Source organism: Schistocerca cancellata, chromosome 4 (assembly GCF_023864275.1).
Source record: "Schistocerca cancellata isolate TAMUIC-IGC-003103 chromosome 4, iqSchCanc2.1, whole genome shotgun sequence".
NCBI classification, from domain to species: Eukaryota; Metazoa; Arthropoda; class Insecta; order Orthoptera; family Acrididae; genus Schistocerca; species Schistocerca cancellata.
In genome coordinates, this window is record NC_064629.1 from 799979093 (window position 1) to 799997419 (window position 18327).

Here is an 18327-nt window from a genome sequence, read left to right on the forward strand (position 1 = left end):
AATCCCCGAAAGACCTTTGACAGCATCAAAATCTGATAAACAAACATGTGACCAGATCGAAATACATTTGAAACATGTTTTCTTTCCCAGTGAGGGAGAAGAATCTGTATTATCCTTAAATTCTTTGGGTGGTCAGTGCTGAAGAACTGTTTAGATCTTTGCACCTGAGGGCAGGGAACTTGTTTATCCAGTGATCCTAAAGGGCAGTCGTGGGACATATACAGATTACGATTGTGGAAGAACTTTGTGAAACAATTTGCAGATATAATTATGCTGAATGATTATGATGTCAATCTCCACTTGAGAAACAATATAATCAAGGAGTAGTCACAAGTACTTAATTATATCTCTTTGCCAAGGCTTACCGAGGTACTGAAAGAAGCCTGATACAAATCAGGACATTTAAAGGCTCAGCCAAGACAATTTAAAATCCTGCAGAATTTGTTTTTCATTCTACTCTCTGTCATGTATATTATGTGAAAAAATTTCATTCATTTTATATGTATGGTTGAAAAATATGTTATGTTTTAAGCATTTATATACTGATTATAATCTGTATATAAATGCTATCATTTAATACTGTATCATTACTGCTTACAGTAATGATAATTATTATTGTTGTAATGATTTTGTATTGTAATAATGATTTACTTATTATGTTCAATTAACAAAATAAATACATGTGAAATGGCAAATTGAAAAAATATGTAAAAGCAAAATAACAATTTAAAAGATAAAACAAACGAAAGTAAAATAAATAGAATAACAGTGAATGTTTAGAAACTTTAATTAGGTATGTTGAAAATATTCTCACAGCACATTGTGTACAGCTTACTTCCAGAAAAGGTATTTCAGACACCAGCTTTATTACACATGGAAGTATGTAGCTTGAAAGCTTCTTATTTGTGTTGTGACGTAAGTTAATGGTAGAATAATTTGCAAAATTTCAAATTATTACAAAATTTGATTATACAGTTTCCAACAACGTTAATTAAATATCAACATTTATATGAGAAACATTTATCATGGTTTCGAAGATATTCTCTCTAAACCTAAAATGGCCTCGTGATGACTGGGTGTTGTGTGATGGGGACTGATGACCATAGATGTTAAGTCCCATAGTGCTCAGAGCCATCTGAACCATTTTTGAAACCTAAAATGCACATTACAATTCAGGGTATGTTGTTCACCTTAAAAGTGAAACTGGGCACGAACAAAAAAATACTTATTGCATTGCTTTGCCCCCTCTACACACCCACCATGCTTCATCAAGATCATTTATTTACATGTTTGGGAATGTTCCCTTGAAATATCGGAAACATGAAATATACAGTATTTATGTTAGTAGAGATGGACAGATGAATCAGAATGTCACAGCATCTATATTGAGAGCATATTTTGAACGTATCGTTCTGTTGCCTAAATATAGGACGAATTAATGGGTTTACGAATTTTTTGACACATTAGAGACCACACTACGACAGTGCTAAGAAAAAGAATGTCTACGGACCACTGCCGTCACAGTCTTGAAGACGGGTCTTCAAGATTTATAGACACGCGGACGTACTGAGCTAACGGAAGCGCCTTCATCCGAATCTGGGAGAATTAATGGAAAGGCAGCAGCCAAGGACGCGCGCGTACTCTCGCGTGTTCTGCCTCTGAGGCTGGCGCAGATTTATTCGTCGCTATCCGAGCATTTGCGCAGAAGGCGCCTTTCCCCGGAACAGGTTTTCCCGCTCGCGTCAGTGTTAACTGTGCACTCCTCCGGTTGCACCAGGGGGTCGTATTACTCCGCTAATCGGCGCACGGTTGGACTCCAGTTCTAGGGGACGAGTTCCCGTGGTCGCCTTGTCGCACATCGCTATCCAGCTTTTCCGACCAAAAGAATGATAACTTTACATACGTAACGTGCAGTGATGGGAACATGCACCCATAGCAATCTCAGCTCTCTTGCGCACTCCACATACGGCTGGAGCCCAGTGAAAGAGACAGCGTCAATGATTATACAGCTGAAATCCATACAGGCGTCATTAAAGGACGTAAACGGAAGAACTGTATGTACCAAAACCTACTCCACATTAATATGTTATTAAATGTGACACGTTCCCTCCAGAGTATGCCATTTACGATGCGAACTGTAGTACGATGCTCCTGTGGGGTCTGAATGAACATTTCACGATCGTGCTGTTTATTGGAAGTTTCTATACGATTTTGGCATTTGAACAGCGCCCAAGATAAGGCCACGTAATTAATACGTGCCATTATTAAAGAGTACTACTTTACTCTCAGTTAACCTCATGCACATAGCAAGTTTCACAGTGTTTCTCGTGGTTCGTTTACAGCATTTCCTAAAAGTTGTTCACTGCATTTTCGCGTCGTTAATTCTGTGACTGGAGACAATTCATCCTTCTGACCTCATATGTATCTAGAAATCTCTACTTTCCTGCTTTCTCCGAGCGAGGTGGTGCAGTGGTTAGCACAGTGGACTTTGCAATCTGAAGGACGACGGTTCAGATAACTGTCTGGCCATCCAGAGGAAGGTTTTTCTTGATTTCACTAAATCACTCCAAGCAAATGCCGGGATGGTTCCTTCGAAAAGGTCACGGCCGTTTTCCTTCGCCATTCTTTATTAATCCGAGCTTGTGCTCTATCGCGAACGACCGCACTTGTGGACCGGACTTTAAACTCTCACCTTCCTTTTTGTTTGTACACCCGGTCTCTGCTGCATGTAGTGGTTTAGCGCCAATACAAATCTTTTCCCATACACACCATCTCCGTCAACAGCAGATGCGCTATGATATACAGGGGTTGGCCAAAAATATGGCGCCGGCCGCTGTGGCCGAGCGGTGCTAGGCGCTTCAGTCTGGAACCGCGAGACCGCTACGGTCGCAGGTTCGAATCCTGCCTCAGGCATGGATGTGTGTGATGTCCTTAGGTTAGTTAGGTTTAAGTTCTAGGGGACTTATGACCTCAGATGTTAAGTCCCATAGTGCTCAGAGCCATTTGAACCAAAAATATGGCAACAGCAAAAACACAACGCATTATCATGCATAATATTGTGTAGCACACCCGTTGGCATTCAAAACCACTTTCTCGGAATGGATAAATGCAGGTCATGTATGGTTTTCAACGGAATCTTATACCGTTCTCTGCGCAAAATAGTGATAAGTTCAGGTAACGATGATGGAGGTGGATAGCGATCACATACCCTTCCCTACCAAGTAGACCATAAAGGCTCATTAATACTGAGATTGTGGTGGCCAGGGGAGATGTGACAGTTCATCCTCGTGCCCATAAAACCAGACCTGGACGATGCGAGCTGTGCGAACAGGGGGCTTGTCGCCTTTTAACACAGCATTACCGTTGGGGAACAAACACTACACCATGGGAAGAACCTAATCAGCCAAATGGTCACACTATTCTTGACGATCATGCAACCTTGCAGAGTAACCATGAGGCCGATGGAATACCACGATATGGCTACCCAGAGTATCACTGAACCCCGTCACGTTTCACTCTCAGCAGCAAGTAATCCCCATCGTAGGCTTAGGACGGTGTAACCCAGTCGTAAACTCGAAAATAAGTTGGAAGCAGCGTGAAAAGAAGACTCATCCGACCAAATGACCTTCCTCCATTGCTCTATATTTCAGGGTTTATGGCTTCGGCACAACGTTTCCCTGTTAGGGGAATTCGTATCACTGCTGAGTGGTTTCGGAATTCCAACACTTGCTGCAGTCTCCTGCTTACGGAGCTCGCTTCGTATTGTTTTGGTGCTGACAGGGTTCGCGAGAGCCACATTCATTTCTGCAGCGACATTTGCAGCTTTTCGTCACTCTCGTCTTCAATGACTATCTGTCGCCATCTTTCAACACACGCTTTTATCTGTGTTGTGAAAGAGTGGCTGTTGTTCTCCGCTTTCCCTGTATGCGGTATAAATCTTCGATGCGGCGCCTCTTGGAACATCAAACACTTCGACTACCTTGAGTACGGAAGTATCCACCATACGAGTACCAACGACTCGCCCACGTTCGAATGCGCTGAGCTCCGAGCAGTACACTCAACTACCACGCAGAACACTTTTCTGATCACGAGTGACACTTGCAACGTACTTAGCGCATTGCACAGGTGCCTTCGCGGTCAAATACACACCACACAAGCAGCAAGCTTGGCTAGCATCTGCATATATGTTCAATCATGCATTCTCACGGTACTTCCATATTTTTGTCCAATCCCTGTACAAAACACAGAGTTTAATGCATCGAAAAGGCATTTCGGAACAGCAGGAATCAAATCCTATCCAGCCAATAAGCTGTACGTTCCCAAACTCATTTGAGGCGAATGTTTTCACGTTCCTGTGATAAAGTCACCATCTGGACTCTATCCCTCATCCTTCTCCAACGAAGCAAGTGGTCCGTTTCTTAAGGTATCGCTATGGACGAGACGTCAAACTGCAATTTCCCGTTGTTTTGTTAAGTGTGCCCCCTCCAACGCTTGTGACCTCCCAACTCTAGGTGAGAACAGGATTTGTGTTAAACATTCTTGTGACACCAAACGCAGCCATGAAATGCGAAGCATAATTCACATCGGCGTACTTCACCTGCCGTACAGCAATACTACACCACGACACGCAGAAATGGAAAATATTGAAACCAAGTCGTTATTATCCAGTAGATAGAACACGACAGTACTTTACTGTCAAAGTCCTTTTGGGCGGTGTGCTATTCTCGTGTCAGTTTATAGGGAGGAAAGGGGGGGGGGGGCGACTTAAACGTATAAACCTAAGTCATAATGTGAACTGAGATTTTCGAGCATCATTGTTTGGGTGGCCAGCTGGTAAAAAGCAGCAAAATTTCCTAAGGCGTATTAGTACAGGATATCGAACCTCTTGACTTTGCAGACTGACATTAAACCTCTTAATTCACACACAGGAACGGGAAATTCTCAAAATACTGACGTCGGCGTAGGAAGTATTGATGCCTGTTTTCTATAAGTTCAGATCTCACTCTGCCTCTCTCTTTCTCTCTCACACACACTCTCTTGCAGTGACCGAGCGGTTCTAGGCGCTTCAGTCCGGAACCACACGGCTGCTCTGGTCACAAGTTCGAATCCTGGCTCAGGCATGGATGTGTGTGATGTCCTTAGGTTAGTTAGGTTTTAAGTAGCTCTAAGTCTAGGAGACTGACGACCTCAGATGTTAAGTACCATAGTGCTTAGAGGCATTTTTTGAACACACACACTCTCTCTCTCTTCCTCGAATTATATACCTCCATATAGTTAATTCAGCTACTCCACGTTTAAGTACACAATATTCAATAAGGCATACCATTGTTATATGTGAACGGAATAAAATCCGCAAATTACAAAATTGCTATGTAAAGTTAATTTTGTCGCAGAGTCTCCCGGGAATTACACAACATATCGCGGAAAGAAGATTCCACGCCTTTATAATTGATGTGTCTTGCTGCCCAAGTAAAGGGAAACGAGTTTTGCGATATTACAGAAGCAAGTGGTCGAGAATTTTACTTGGTTATACCATTCAGAGAAACGCAATGAATTCTGATAAAAGATGCTATCAATTTATATCTGTAACATACAACGCCCCTATGTTCGGCCTGTAGCACAGCACAGCCGGTGGAGGGAGTGCTACCACTGTGGGGAACACGCGTGTAGTGTGGCTACGATCCTATTCTGCGGAAGAGTCGCGAGAATATAAATTACGCTCATGTCCGCGGCACAACTCGCGGCTGAAATGAACAAATCCATCTTGTCGCTATAAACGACAGGTGAGGCAGAAATATAGCGGGCATTTAGAGCGTCCATTTAAAATGGACTCGCAAATAACTTAGGGCGACGTAGAAAAAGATAGCGTATCGTGGAGGAGGGCCGTTTGCAAGATTAGGCCGCGTCGCGCGAGATCCGGCTTCGTTCCCCGAACACACTCTTGCGTTTAGCGAATGCAAATCTGGCAGAGCGGCGCGTTTCCACGGAGGCGAGAAACGCCGACACGACGGCCAAACTAATACCCTGCCCGCCACACCGTGCCGAATAAACTTTTTCCAAATTAACTGACAAGTATTGACTAAGATTTATTACGAGATCCATTTAGCCTTGTGGTAATTCAAACAGGCTTGCCAGTGATGAAGAAAGAGGGAGCGAGAGAGGAAAACAGAAAAATGAGAAACGCAGTGAGAGTGAGCGAGAGAAAGAGGCAGAATGAGAGAGAGGTAGAGCCGAGCAGCGTTGGAACTTTTGTTGTGGCAATAAAAAAAGGGAGAATGTCAGCAGAGAGAAACGAAACGATTCAAAGAAAAATAGGTCTTGAGAAATGAGCACGCATTTATTTTTCCCCGTTAATTTCAAGATGGCGGCGGCGCGGGCAGCGGGGGTCCGGCTCAGACAATGCGGCGGCGGGCGCGCCACGCTGGCTTTTCTCTCATTTTCCGCACTCACGGCCGACACTGACCGAATGCGCCCCTCGCTGAGAAGCCTCCGTCCCGTCTGGCGCTTACTGTTGCCATCGGGCACGCGCTAAGCAACTCGCCGGCATTCCTCTGACTGAAGCGTGTCATTTCGGAACAGTGCGCTCGAGCTTCCGACGATTATCTCCATCCTCATCGGCACGAATGTAACCGACTGCCCTGTCCAACATAATAGAGACAACCTGAAAACCTCGATTTTATATTTCCACGTGACACAGATTAGATACGCGTATTATTTTATAAACTGTATTTTTTGTGAGAAAATAATGGACTGGGGAAACATAGGCTTCCGGTTCTAAATACGATGCTCTGTGGTTTTTAAGATTTTTGGCATAACTGAATAAGTGCGCCACAGAGATGCGGCTATCCGCCCACAAAAAGTAGGTGCCATGTCAAAATTTCCCAAAGTTGCAACACTGGCATACTTTGGTTATTACCGCAAAAGGCCGGCAGTTGTGCTTCCAAATACTTCCTGAACAAAAAGGGGTAAATTTGATCTGTATATTCTTCTACAGGGTGTTCCAATCCAGCAGAGAGATGCGCGACATACGTTCTTCACAGTGCCTTAAATCAAACCAAAACTGCTATGTAGTTCCCTCTGCACAATCCAGTACGGAAGTAATACAGTCGTTCATGAATATTAGTAATGAAGACGCAATGATAGCATAGTACAGGGTGTCCCACTCAAACCTCTCCGATTCCAAAGACCCAGGAAAAAAAATCATAGTACAGGGTTATTACAAATGATTGAAGCGATTTCACAGCTCTACAATAACTTTATTATTAAAGATATTTTTACAATGCTTTGCACACACATACAAAAACTCAAAAAGTTTTTTTAGGCATTCACAAATGTTCGAAATGTTCCCCTTAAGTGATTCGGCAGACATCAAGACGATAATCACGTTCCTCCCACACTCGGCGCAGCATGTTCCCATCAATGAGTTCGAAAGCATCGTTGATGCGAGCTCGCAGTTCTGGCACGTTTCTTGGTAGAGGAGGTTTAAACACTGAATCTTTCACATAACGCCACACAAAGAAATCGCATGGGGTTAAGTCGGGAGAGCGTGGAGGCCATGACATCAATTGCTGATCATGATCTGCACCACGACCGATCCATCGGTTTTCCAATCTCCTGTTTAAGAAATGCCGAACATCATGATGGAAGTGTGGTGAAGCACCATCCTGTTGAAAGATGAAGTCGGCGCTGTCGGTCTCCAGTTGTGGCATGAGCCAATTTTCCAGCATGTCCAGATACAGGTGTCCTGTAACGTTTTTTTCGCAGAAGAAAAAGAGGCCGTAAACTTTAAACCGAGAAATTGCACAAAACACGTTAACTTTTGGTGAACTGCGAATTTGCTGCACGAATGCTTGAGGATTCTCTACCGCCCAGAATCGCTCATTGTGTCTGTTCACTTCACCATTAAGAAAAAATGTTGCTTCCTCACTGAAAACAAGTTTCGCACTGAACGCATCCTCTTCCATGAGCTGTTGCAACCGCGCCGAAAATTCAAAGCGTTTGACTTTGTCATCGGGTGTCAGGGCTTGTAGCAATTGTAAACGGGAAGGCTTCTGCTTTAGCCTTTTTCGTAAGATTTTCCAAACCGTCAGCTGTGGTACGTTTAGCTCCCTGCTTGCTTTATTCGTCGACTTCAGCGGGCTACGCGTGAAACTTGCCCGCACGCGTTCAACCGTTTCTTCGCTCACTGCAGGCCGACCCGTTGATTTCCCCTTCCAGAGGCATCCAGAAGCTTTAAACTGCGCATACCATCGCCGAATGGAATTAGCAGTTGGTGGATCTTTGTTGAACTTCGTCCTGAAGTGTCGTTGCACTGTTATAACTGACTGATGTGAGTGCATTTCAAGCACGACATACGCTTTCTCGGCTCCTGTCGCCATTTTGTCTCACTGCGCTCTCGAGCGCTCTGGCGGCTGAAACCTGAAGTGCGGCTTCAGCCGAACAAAACTTTATGAGTTTTTCTACATATCTGTAGTGTGTCGCGACCATGTGTCAATGAATGGAGCTACAGTGGATTTATGAAATCGCTTCAATCATTTGTAATAGCCCTGTAGATACGACAATGAAAAATGCACCACATTGTAGAGCATCTCAAAGAATTTATTTATTTATCATCAATACATCTTTACACTTGAACCATTTGCAACACGAAGAATATTGAGTCTATATTCAGTTTCTTGCCAAGTTATTTGTAACATTTCCTCTGATATTGTTGCAATCGCATTAGTGATACGATGTCGCAATGTAGGAATATCGTCCACTTTGTTCTCATACATGCGGTTCTTCACGAATCCCCACATGAAGAAATCAAGCGGCGTAATGTCGGGTGAACGTGGTGGCCAGGCAATGGGTCCTCTGTTCCGATATCCTATGCCAGGCACTTAAATGTGATTTGCAGAGTATCCATGTAGATGAAGATGTAGAACGATTGGGAAATTTCCTATCCAGGAACTTGTAAACAGCCGTTGACCAATGCAGCGGAGCTCCATCTTGTTGAAAAATGATGTTGCGTTTCAAGTCTTGTATCTGAGGGTACACAAACTGCCCCAACATGTCCAGATGCACTGACCCACTCACTGTTTGTTCTGCAAAGAAGAACGGTCCAACAATCCTGTCGTACATTAGCCCGAACCAAACGTTTAGTTTAGGGCTATCACGAAGATGTTCAACGACAACGTGCGGATTTTGCGAACCCCAAATCCGAACATTATTCCTATTAACCCTTCCTAATATATGAAAGGTTGCCTCATCTGAGAATAAACATCTTTCTAGGAAGCTGGCATCCATATCAATATGCTGCAGCATATCCACAGCAAATTGTTGTCAGTGTGGTTTGTCGTTCGGCGTTAGATGTTGCAGAATTTGTACTTTGTAGGCACACATACTAAGACGCTGGTGAAATTCACGATGCAATGCTTGACGAATTGACTTACGTGGGCTTCTGAGTAACGTTTGTCTGATGCCCTCCTCTGTCTCTTCTGAAACTCCGTAACGTGCACCGCCAGAATGTTTCAGAACACTTCCTGTTGCCAGAAACTTCCTATGCCATTCCTTAATTGTTTTCACATCAGGTAGATAACATTCATACACACGACATTAATTTCTTTGCACAGTAATCGGCGATTCTGTTTCTGCAAACCACACCACTGCTTGCGCGCTGCTGTGAAGTCGCCATTTTCGCTTCATGCGACCATGCTGCACTCTGGCGACGTTACTTGGCACTTCTGACGCGGGAATATAAATTCTTTGAGATGCTCTACAATGTGGTGAATTTTTCATTGTCGTATCTACTGTGGTTTTACTCTCCCGGGTCCTTGAAATCAGGGAGCTTTGAGTGGGACATCCTGTATTTTGGCAACAAACTAAAACTGACATTTTCTCACGATTTGTTTTGTTCAGACTGATGTGACTTTCACCATAAATACAATGCTTGAGAACTGGAGGAAAAATACCGACTGAATATCAGATAACCCATCACATTTTACGACTACAGGAACACAAAGGTAATTAATACATAGAATGAGTACATCACTTCCTACCATCGCTCACAACTTGTGCGAAGTTTCAGGCTGGTCGCATAAACAGCTATCGGGCGCTCGCTCCACTTGAAATGCTAATTGCAGTGCTGACGGAAAGAGATGATACGTCTTACGCCGATCACACATGTGTTCATTTATGATGAACAGTCCCGCCAGATGTGCTCATGTATTTGTGAATCAGATGGCTGTAAACCTCATCTCTGCAAACAAAAAAAAACAAAAAAGCGCAAGCCTCGAGAACATCTCCGTATCTTTTTCTGAAACAATAATCGTGAATACGTTTTTGCTTTGCAAGCTGATATTCTCAGGGGGCAGAAGCTGCATTCCGGACATTGCTTTCCCATGTTTCTCTGTCCCCATTCCATACAACACTGCTCATAAGAAGGATGACTTGAGGCGCACAAGAGCTCAATGACAGTATTTCGCCACAGTTGTTCATAGAAATGACACGAATTTGTACGTACGCGGAACATTTGCTTGCTTCCTCACGATCCCGCAGAACACAGGCTGTCAACCGCTGTGTTGCTCGCATAAAGACGAGTTATCCATTGGAATGAAAAGTGCTCATTGTAGTCCATGACCAATACTTCAAAACTGAGAAGCACAGTTCTGGAAGATAGGGCATCCTGTGCCGGATTAATAGATAGTGACCGTTTCTAAACCTTTTCTTTTGCGAAATTATTCGACCCACAACAGCGTAGAGACTGCGCAAATATATAGGGTGGTCAGGAACAGTTTGAAAAGTTGTAAGGGTGTTACCGGGTAGGTTGTGCTGAGAAATAATTATTAAGGAAAAATTTCGACACACTGGACCATTTCCGAGATAAGTGGCCAAGTTAGCCAATCAGGCAATTGCGTTCGCGAATTCAAGCGGCCCTCCAGAGACGTTGTTGCCAAACGTGTATTCCGTTTTGTTTCCTAAAACGGAACAACAGAGTGATCAAAAATTGGGCATTAGACCATAGTAAGGATCGAACCCGAGCCAAAGGCTAAGCAGTTTCTTGCGCTGTCATCTACGTTATGACAACAAATGACACTAATTGTATTTGGCGGGCCGCTTGAATTTGCGTGATCAACGGCTTGATTGGATAATTTCAATGCTAATTAACTCAGAAACGATGCAACGTTTCGATTTTCTTTCTTAACAATTATTTCTCAGCACAACCTATGCTGCAACAACGTTAGAAGCTTTTCAAACTATTTCTGACCACCCCGCTTGTGGGGCAGTCATTTGAAGTTTTGGTTCTTAGTGTTTGTAAGATGTATAGTCCATAAAAAGTGGAACTGGGAAATCGTTAAACAATGGTTGAATAACATAACTGACACAACTAACATAATTTACACAAGTGAAATGTGTGCTCTGTCCACTTTACAAACTTTCAAAAGACGGGCGTTTCATTCTGATTAGCAAAAAACAATGTTAAGAATCTCTGTGTGCTCATAATATCAGTGGAAGACACTGAGCAGTTACTAATAAATGCTCGATTAAATTGCCTTATTCAGGGTTCTCTAAATTTTTCACGACCACACACACCGATAAGACACGTGAAACTGGTGCCGATTTTAAAAACATTACTTTTAAAGAAACATAATATTCTGTAAAACTGATTTAAACTGCGAAGTACAGAAAATTTAAAGAAGTTTCATTTATATCCAACCTGCTACAGAAACACCGCCCTACTGTCAACAGAAGTGACAGCGCTGAAGATGCCCATGCCAGAAGTGTTAAAAACCAGCCTGTCGGTGAGTAAAAAAAAATTGGCAAGGAATTCCACTGTCGCGTAGAAGAATGAGAGGAACTGGGGTTAGGAAACAAATCTTGTTCGTCTTTAAATCCGTTAACCACCTATTTCTGGGAATAGAAAACGTTTGTAATTCCGTTAGCCACCTACTTGTGGTAATGGAAAACGGATATTTACGAAGTTGAATACTCATGCAACCAACGATGATTGTATACGAGAGATCCTTCTGGGCGAGTGCGTCAGTGTGTGGGACGCTGCAGCTGATTCAGGTGGTCATCGTCAGCCGCAAAAGAATTGTCCTGAGAAGTCTACCGCCCGCAGGGATTCGAGCCCAGGGCAGCCCTGCAGCTGCTCATTTCCTCCATCCGCCTAGTGACATTTTTTCTTGTTTTTGCATACTTTATTACAGCAGAAAGAGTGTAATTCGGCATTTCGAGGTGTATGAAATACAACGGCGTTCCAATTACAACCAGTTATTTTCCTCTATAAAGAGAACGAATAGGCTCGATCAATTTACATTTTTTGCGGCGGATCTAAACACACCTTAGAAACAGTTTCACCGAAATATAGTCCAGTTTAAAAGACTAAATTAAAAGGATACGGCTGAAAGGAATATTAAGTTAACGTCTTTTCCCATTAAGCTGACAACCTAGAGATTAAAGAATGCCCAATTAAATAACATAAAAGCGAATGGCGCGCTTTTTGCTTTGAGGGCATAATATCACGCGACACAAAAACAATTCCGTCTGCTGAAATGAACAGGAGATTAAAATTGCCTGGAATAAGTAAATTGGGGTGGCCGACGGTCGTATTCACTGGGCACAAACGTTCTAATATCCAATGATATACTTTGTGCCGGCCCGCCAGGACTTGGACTCGGGCTTTCCTGGGAACACAGACACAATCACAAGGTCACCAAGAGCTTCTAATTATCCTGCAGTGCTACTGTAGCTTAGATCTAACACAGAGACGACATATTCGAGATATTTGTTACTTCGTGTCCAAGTACTTTTTCCATATGCGCTCTCAAAGCAACATTAATATTTCAGTCGAAAACCTACGTGTTCAACATTCCACTGAAACAGTTTTTCGTCGGTTATCATTTTAGCATTGAGGGGAGCATTTTTAAACTAAATTATGAGTAGTAATTCAGACAGAAGTAATTTCAAAGCATAACGTTTCTCAGTAAAACGAGGTTATTAGCTTTTGCACCAACCACAAAGGCACACCACACAGGCTGCAGGTTTCCTACACGTACAAAGTGCTTCGCGTGTTTTCTCTCTGCCACTAGTGGTCGGGTTTTGCTATTTCTATGTTTTTAAATAATTTCTAATACTAATTACACAGCGAAGATAATGAAGCTGCAACCGGTAACTGCTTTTATCAAAAGTACAAAACGCAACGACTTATTGGATGACATTAGTTTCTTTGTGTTATTAGTCAAAACTTATATCACGACAACGGTCTACAAAATATTGTCATGTTTAATGCTTCGCTAGACTTAAGGAAATGTTCGTCTCAATTATCTGTTATTATTCGATACAATTATAATGGAAGATGATAGTACACTTTTCACATGTCACGCTGCTAAGACTGACATGACAGATTGTAAACCGAAAGCGCAAGCTCCACAACAGCAAAAGCCTGTTAACGTTCTACAGTGGTATGACAAATAATGCTAAAATCTTCGAGCCTCTTACTAAACATGCACAGAGCAATGTTTATGGTTTATGTGACGAACCGAACAGTTATCCTAGCCCTTGGCTCGCCATGTGTGTTTTGGGTGAGTATGTGGACATACGAACACCAACAAGCTCAGACAAAAGAAGTTGGCATCCAACGAATTTTTTACTTCTCTTCTTTATAAGGGCTATCTAAAAAAGTTGACTTTTCTTCGGCAAGAAGATCGTTTCATTAGAAAACAAGAAAGGAGAAACTTGGACTGTTTGGCAGTCTGAAATCCCTGAAGAATCAGAGGCAATCACGGATTCCTTATAACAGCGCAGAGGAGCGAGAAACAAATACCGTCATCATACGAAAACTACGGCCGTGACATAGCTGTGAAAAAAATGTGAAGTTCGTCATGGCAGGCACGAACGTCAGCATCTGGCCAAACAAATTCTGTTACGGAGCAGCAGAGAAAGGCACATGTAAGAGATCGTAAATTTTTCGTATATACAAGTGAAGTAACTAGATGTGACGAAAGACCATCAACGGACATCGCAAATACAGGGACGTTTGGACACTAGGGACTATGAAGTTGTTGCAAAAGATCAGAAGCGCATGAAGTTGTCGTTCCAGTTAAGGAAGTTCTACATTTGCTGGAACATGCCGTCGAGAGCCTTAAAACTTTTAAACCAGGTTTCTTGGTCAGTAGCGTCAATGGGAGTGTCTTTGGTTATCATTCCTTAATTGGCTTGAGTTTTTATGTGAAAACGAAAGTGCTGCATAACAGAGGATTGCAGTCGGTATGTAACATTAGTAGTGAACATTGTAAGTTACTGCAGTTTCGATCACTCAGCTCCTACTTTCTCGCTATACTTAGTTAAAATACAATTTAAGTTGTGACTAGCTTTCAAATTACGTTTTGTCAGTAATCTGAAGGCCAACTGATTCTACCAACATAAACATATGCTATTCTTCCTTACAAAATAATAGCTTAATATCCGAAGTCCGAGTACTGAATTTGATTTCTTTACTAAGAAAGGAAGTTAATACTTTACTCTATACCTCAAAACTCTAGATTTAAGATAATTTCTTTCAGCTGAATCAAAAACATTTCTGTCTCAAAATGGCTATTAATAGGTCATAGTGAGATCTCCACCTGCGATAAAGGAAAATTTAACATCAAGTCGTAACAAATATTTAAGTTTCATTATAGTGATAACTTGTACAGTGATATATGTTGGATTAATCTTATATCAACAAAATGAAAGGGGGGGCGGGGGAATATTTACTTATCTATCGTCTAATCGGCAAAAGAAGATTCCTGACAGCCTGGCAGCGCTGTAGCCAGCTTCCAACTGAGAAGCAAAAACTTTTGCAGTCCTCTATGGAGCTGCGAAACGACTAACACGTTGCCATCGCGACGTATACAAAATTGCGTTATGTGATTGGCTGAGACAGATGCGCGAAGCAGCCTCTGCAACTGTCAAGGACCTTGTTTCGATCACTTCATTGTAGAACATAATAATAGAGAAATACGTAGTATTTTTCGTAAATGAAGATCGTCATCACAATATCAATCTCGCGAGCTAGGCCATCAGGCCATCTGTCGTGTTGTAGTTATATTACCTACCTCTTTCTGGGACGTCCAACTCTGGGTCTCAAGGTGTATAAAGTAGGGATTTAAATTATTACAGATGTAAGTTTCAGTTTAAACTGTAATTCCAAAACCGCACACGAACGTTTTCAGTGCACCTCAATCGACAAGCTACGGGCTGTGAAAGACGTCATTGCTTTCATCCTCCGGTAAGCGTACCTGAGCTCAATACTTCGTCAAAGTCGGTATCACTAGCTAAGTTTGAGACAAACTGGGGAAAGTAGCGTACTTGACCTATTTATGGATCCAAGCCTGCATTAGCATGACCTGACTTAGGGAAAGCTCGGAAAACTCCAGTGAGAATGGCCAGACGGAAATCTGAATACTGGTCCACACAGAAGTACGTGATAACATTACCTACCAAACACTTTATGTCAAAATTTTGTGAAAACTTAATAAAAATGTTTTTAAAAACCCTAACGCCAACCGCCTACCATAAAAGCTGGAAAGCCCGACTGGAAGGTAAGGACCATTGACTACCACTGTTCTAGAAGGACGCCAACACTCTAAAAGGTATTAGCCCGATCTTCCCGCTAATTTATAGTGGTAGGCGGGCAAGTAGTTGGCATACTGATCTTCCGGCAGTTCACAATCTCTCGCGAGCTGCGCGACTCACCCGAGGAGAAGTTGGCGATGGGCACGTTCTTGGTGATGGTCTCGGCCATGTCGGCGCCGCTGAGGCCGTAGATGCTGAGCAGCTCCTTCATGGTGTTCTCGGCGTACTCCTTCATGGCGGGCGCGTCCTCGGGGCTGGTGCGCGAGCAGCTGAGGTCTAGCGCGCGCCGCTGCGCCGCCGGCTGGCTGGGCGCGCCGGCGCCGTCGTCGTCGTCGTCGTCGTCGTCGTCGCCGTCCACCTCGGCTTCGCCGCAGCCGGCCGCGGACGCCGTCGGCACCTCCGCCTCGCAGTCGCAGTCCGACTCGGGCGCGTCGCACACGATGTTGCGCGGCTGGAAGTTCTTACGTTTGTTGCGCTTCGGCTGCGGCTGTGCCGGCGAGAGCGACAGTTGCTCGCGCGCTGTCGCCGCCATCTCCTGCGAACACAATACATACCTTCGTTTCTCCGTTTGCTACCATTTTACGAGCAGCACCAGCTCGTATTTGACTGAGCCAGAGATGGAAATCTCCTCCTCCCTCCAATAAGTAACACAACCGCCTTAACATCATCGAGCACTGTAAACAGTTCCTATGCTGTATACGGTTCCTTGAGTAACGTGAACAGTCGCACACTCCAATACTTTGTAAATAGTTCGAGATACAGTAATAATGCTTTAGGCATGTAATAAGAGACGACTACCTTGCCAATCCATTAGGTTTAGGACGTGGAGACGTAGAAACCCATGTCACTAATATTTGGGAAGTATACCTTTCTACCAAATTCGAGGAGTGCCGGCCCACTGACACGCTTCCAACCATTCGAAACTGCACCACCGCGGACGCGGCCTCATATGACCTATGTGATCAAAAGTATCTGGATACCCCCAAAAACATGCGTTTTTCTTATTAGGTGCATTGTGCTGCCATCTACTGCCAGGTACTCCATATCAGCAACCTCACTAGCCATTAGACATCGTGGAGAGCAGCATGGGGCGCTCCTTGGAACTCACGGACTTCGAACGTGGTCAGGTGATTGGGTGTCACTTAAACGTCCCTTGGTCCACTGTCTCCTATGTGATAGTGAAGTGGAAACGTGAAGGGACACGTACAGCACAAAAGCGCACAAGCCGACCTAGTCTGTTGACTGGCAGAGACCGCCAACAGTTGCAGAGGGTCGTAAGGTGTAATAGGCAGACAAGGTGTAATAGGCAGACATCTATCCACACCATCACACAGGAATTACAAACTGCATCAGGATCCACTGCAGCTACTATGAGAGTTAGCCGGAAGGTGAGAAAACTTGGATTTCATTGTCGAGTGGTTGCTCATAAGCTACACATCACACCGGTAAATGCCAAACGACGCCTCGCTTGGTCTAAAGAGCGTAAAAATTGGACGATTGAACAGTGGAAAACCCTTGTGTGAAGTGACGAATCACGGTACACACTGTGGCGTTCCGATGGCAGGGTGTGAGTATGGCGAATGCCCGGTGAACGTCATCTGCCAGCGTGTGTAGTGCAAACAGTAAAAATTCGGATGCGGTGGTGTTATAGTATGGTCGTGTTTTTCATAGAGGGAGCTTGCACCCCTTGGTATTTTGCGTGCCACTATCACAGCACTGGCCTACATTGATGTTTTAAGCACCTTCTTGCTTACCACGTTGAAGAGCAATTCGGGGATGGCGATTGTATCTTTCAACACGATCGAGCACCTGTTCATAATACACGGTCTGTGGCGGAGTGTTTACACAACAATGGACTGGACTGCACAGAGTCCAGACCTGAATCCTATAGAACACCTTTGGGATGTTTTGGAATGCCGAGTTCGTGCCAGGCCTCACCGACCGATACCTCTCCTGAGAGCAGCACTTCGTGAAGAATGGACTGCCATTCCCCAAGAAACCTTACAGCACCTGAATGAACGAATGCCTGCGAGAGTGGAAGCTTTCATCAAGGCTAAGGGTGGGCCAACACCGTATTGAATCCCAGCATTACCGATGGAGGGCGCCACGAACTTGTACATCATTTTCAGCCAGGTGTCCGGATACTTTTGATCACATAGTGTATCTATACCTTAAGAGATATATGCTGAGCGACAAATAACGTCACCGCACGTTTCTTGTAACTGGCCAGCGAAGGGAATCCAAGGAAACAGACCATCGCTAACGAGGACAGCCTTCAGGATCAGTCTGCAATATAAAAAGAGTTTTCGACGCAAATGTATGTTTTCTACAACATATTTCCTACGTGCAATAGATACAACCTCAAGTGGTCCTATGGCATCAGGAAGTTGAAGTAGAGGCGTTCAGGTAAAGGGATTTTCCACCTTGCATAGGAAGTCTTTTCTCAAAGATAAACAGAATCCTCACAAAGTAGAAGCGATATTCCATTCTCTATTCAAAGCGCAACTTTCCTTGGTTCCGTCAAGAGTAATTTTAAAGCTGGGATTCACAAGAGACCCTAAGACAACTGCTCGTAAAGCATTGGACGGATGACGTGAACAATTCGTGACAGACACGCTGAACATCAACGTTACTCCTGGTTCTTACATGCCGATGAATCAGCAGCCGAGGGACATTTCATTTATACTGGCCATTCTATGTATCACGATAGCATCAAGATTCTAGAATTCA

The 18327-nt window shown here is 43.7% G+C and overlaps 1 protein-coding gene across 1 annotated transcript in view; it reads right to left on the minus strand.

Annotated features, from left to right (window-relative positions):
- Window positions 1–18327, minus strand: part of LOC126184438 (uncharacterized) — a 220827-nt gene that overhangs the window by 56641 nt on the left and 145859 nt on the right. Inside the window, exon 4 of the mRNA XM_049926830.1 lies at window positions 15718–16132. Coding sequence (XP_049782787.1) covers window positions 15718–16132 — 415 coding nt within the window. The remainder of the gene's footprint in view (window positions 1–15717; window positions 16133–18327) is intronic.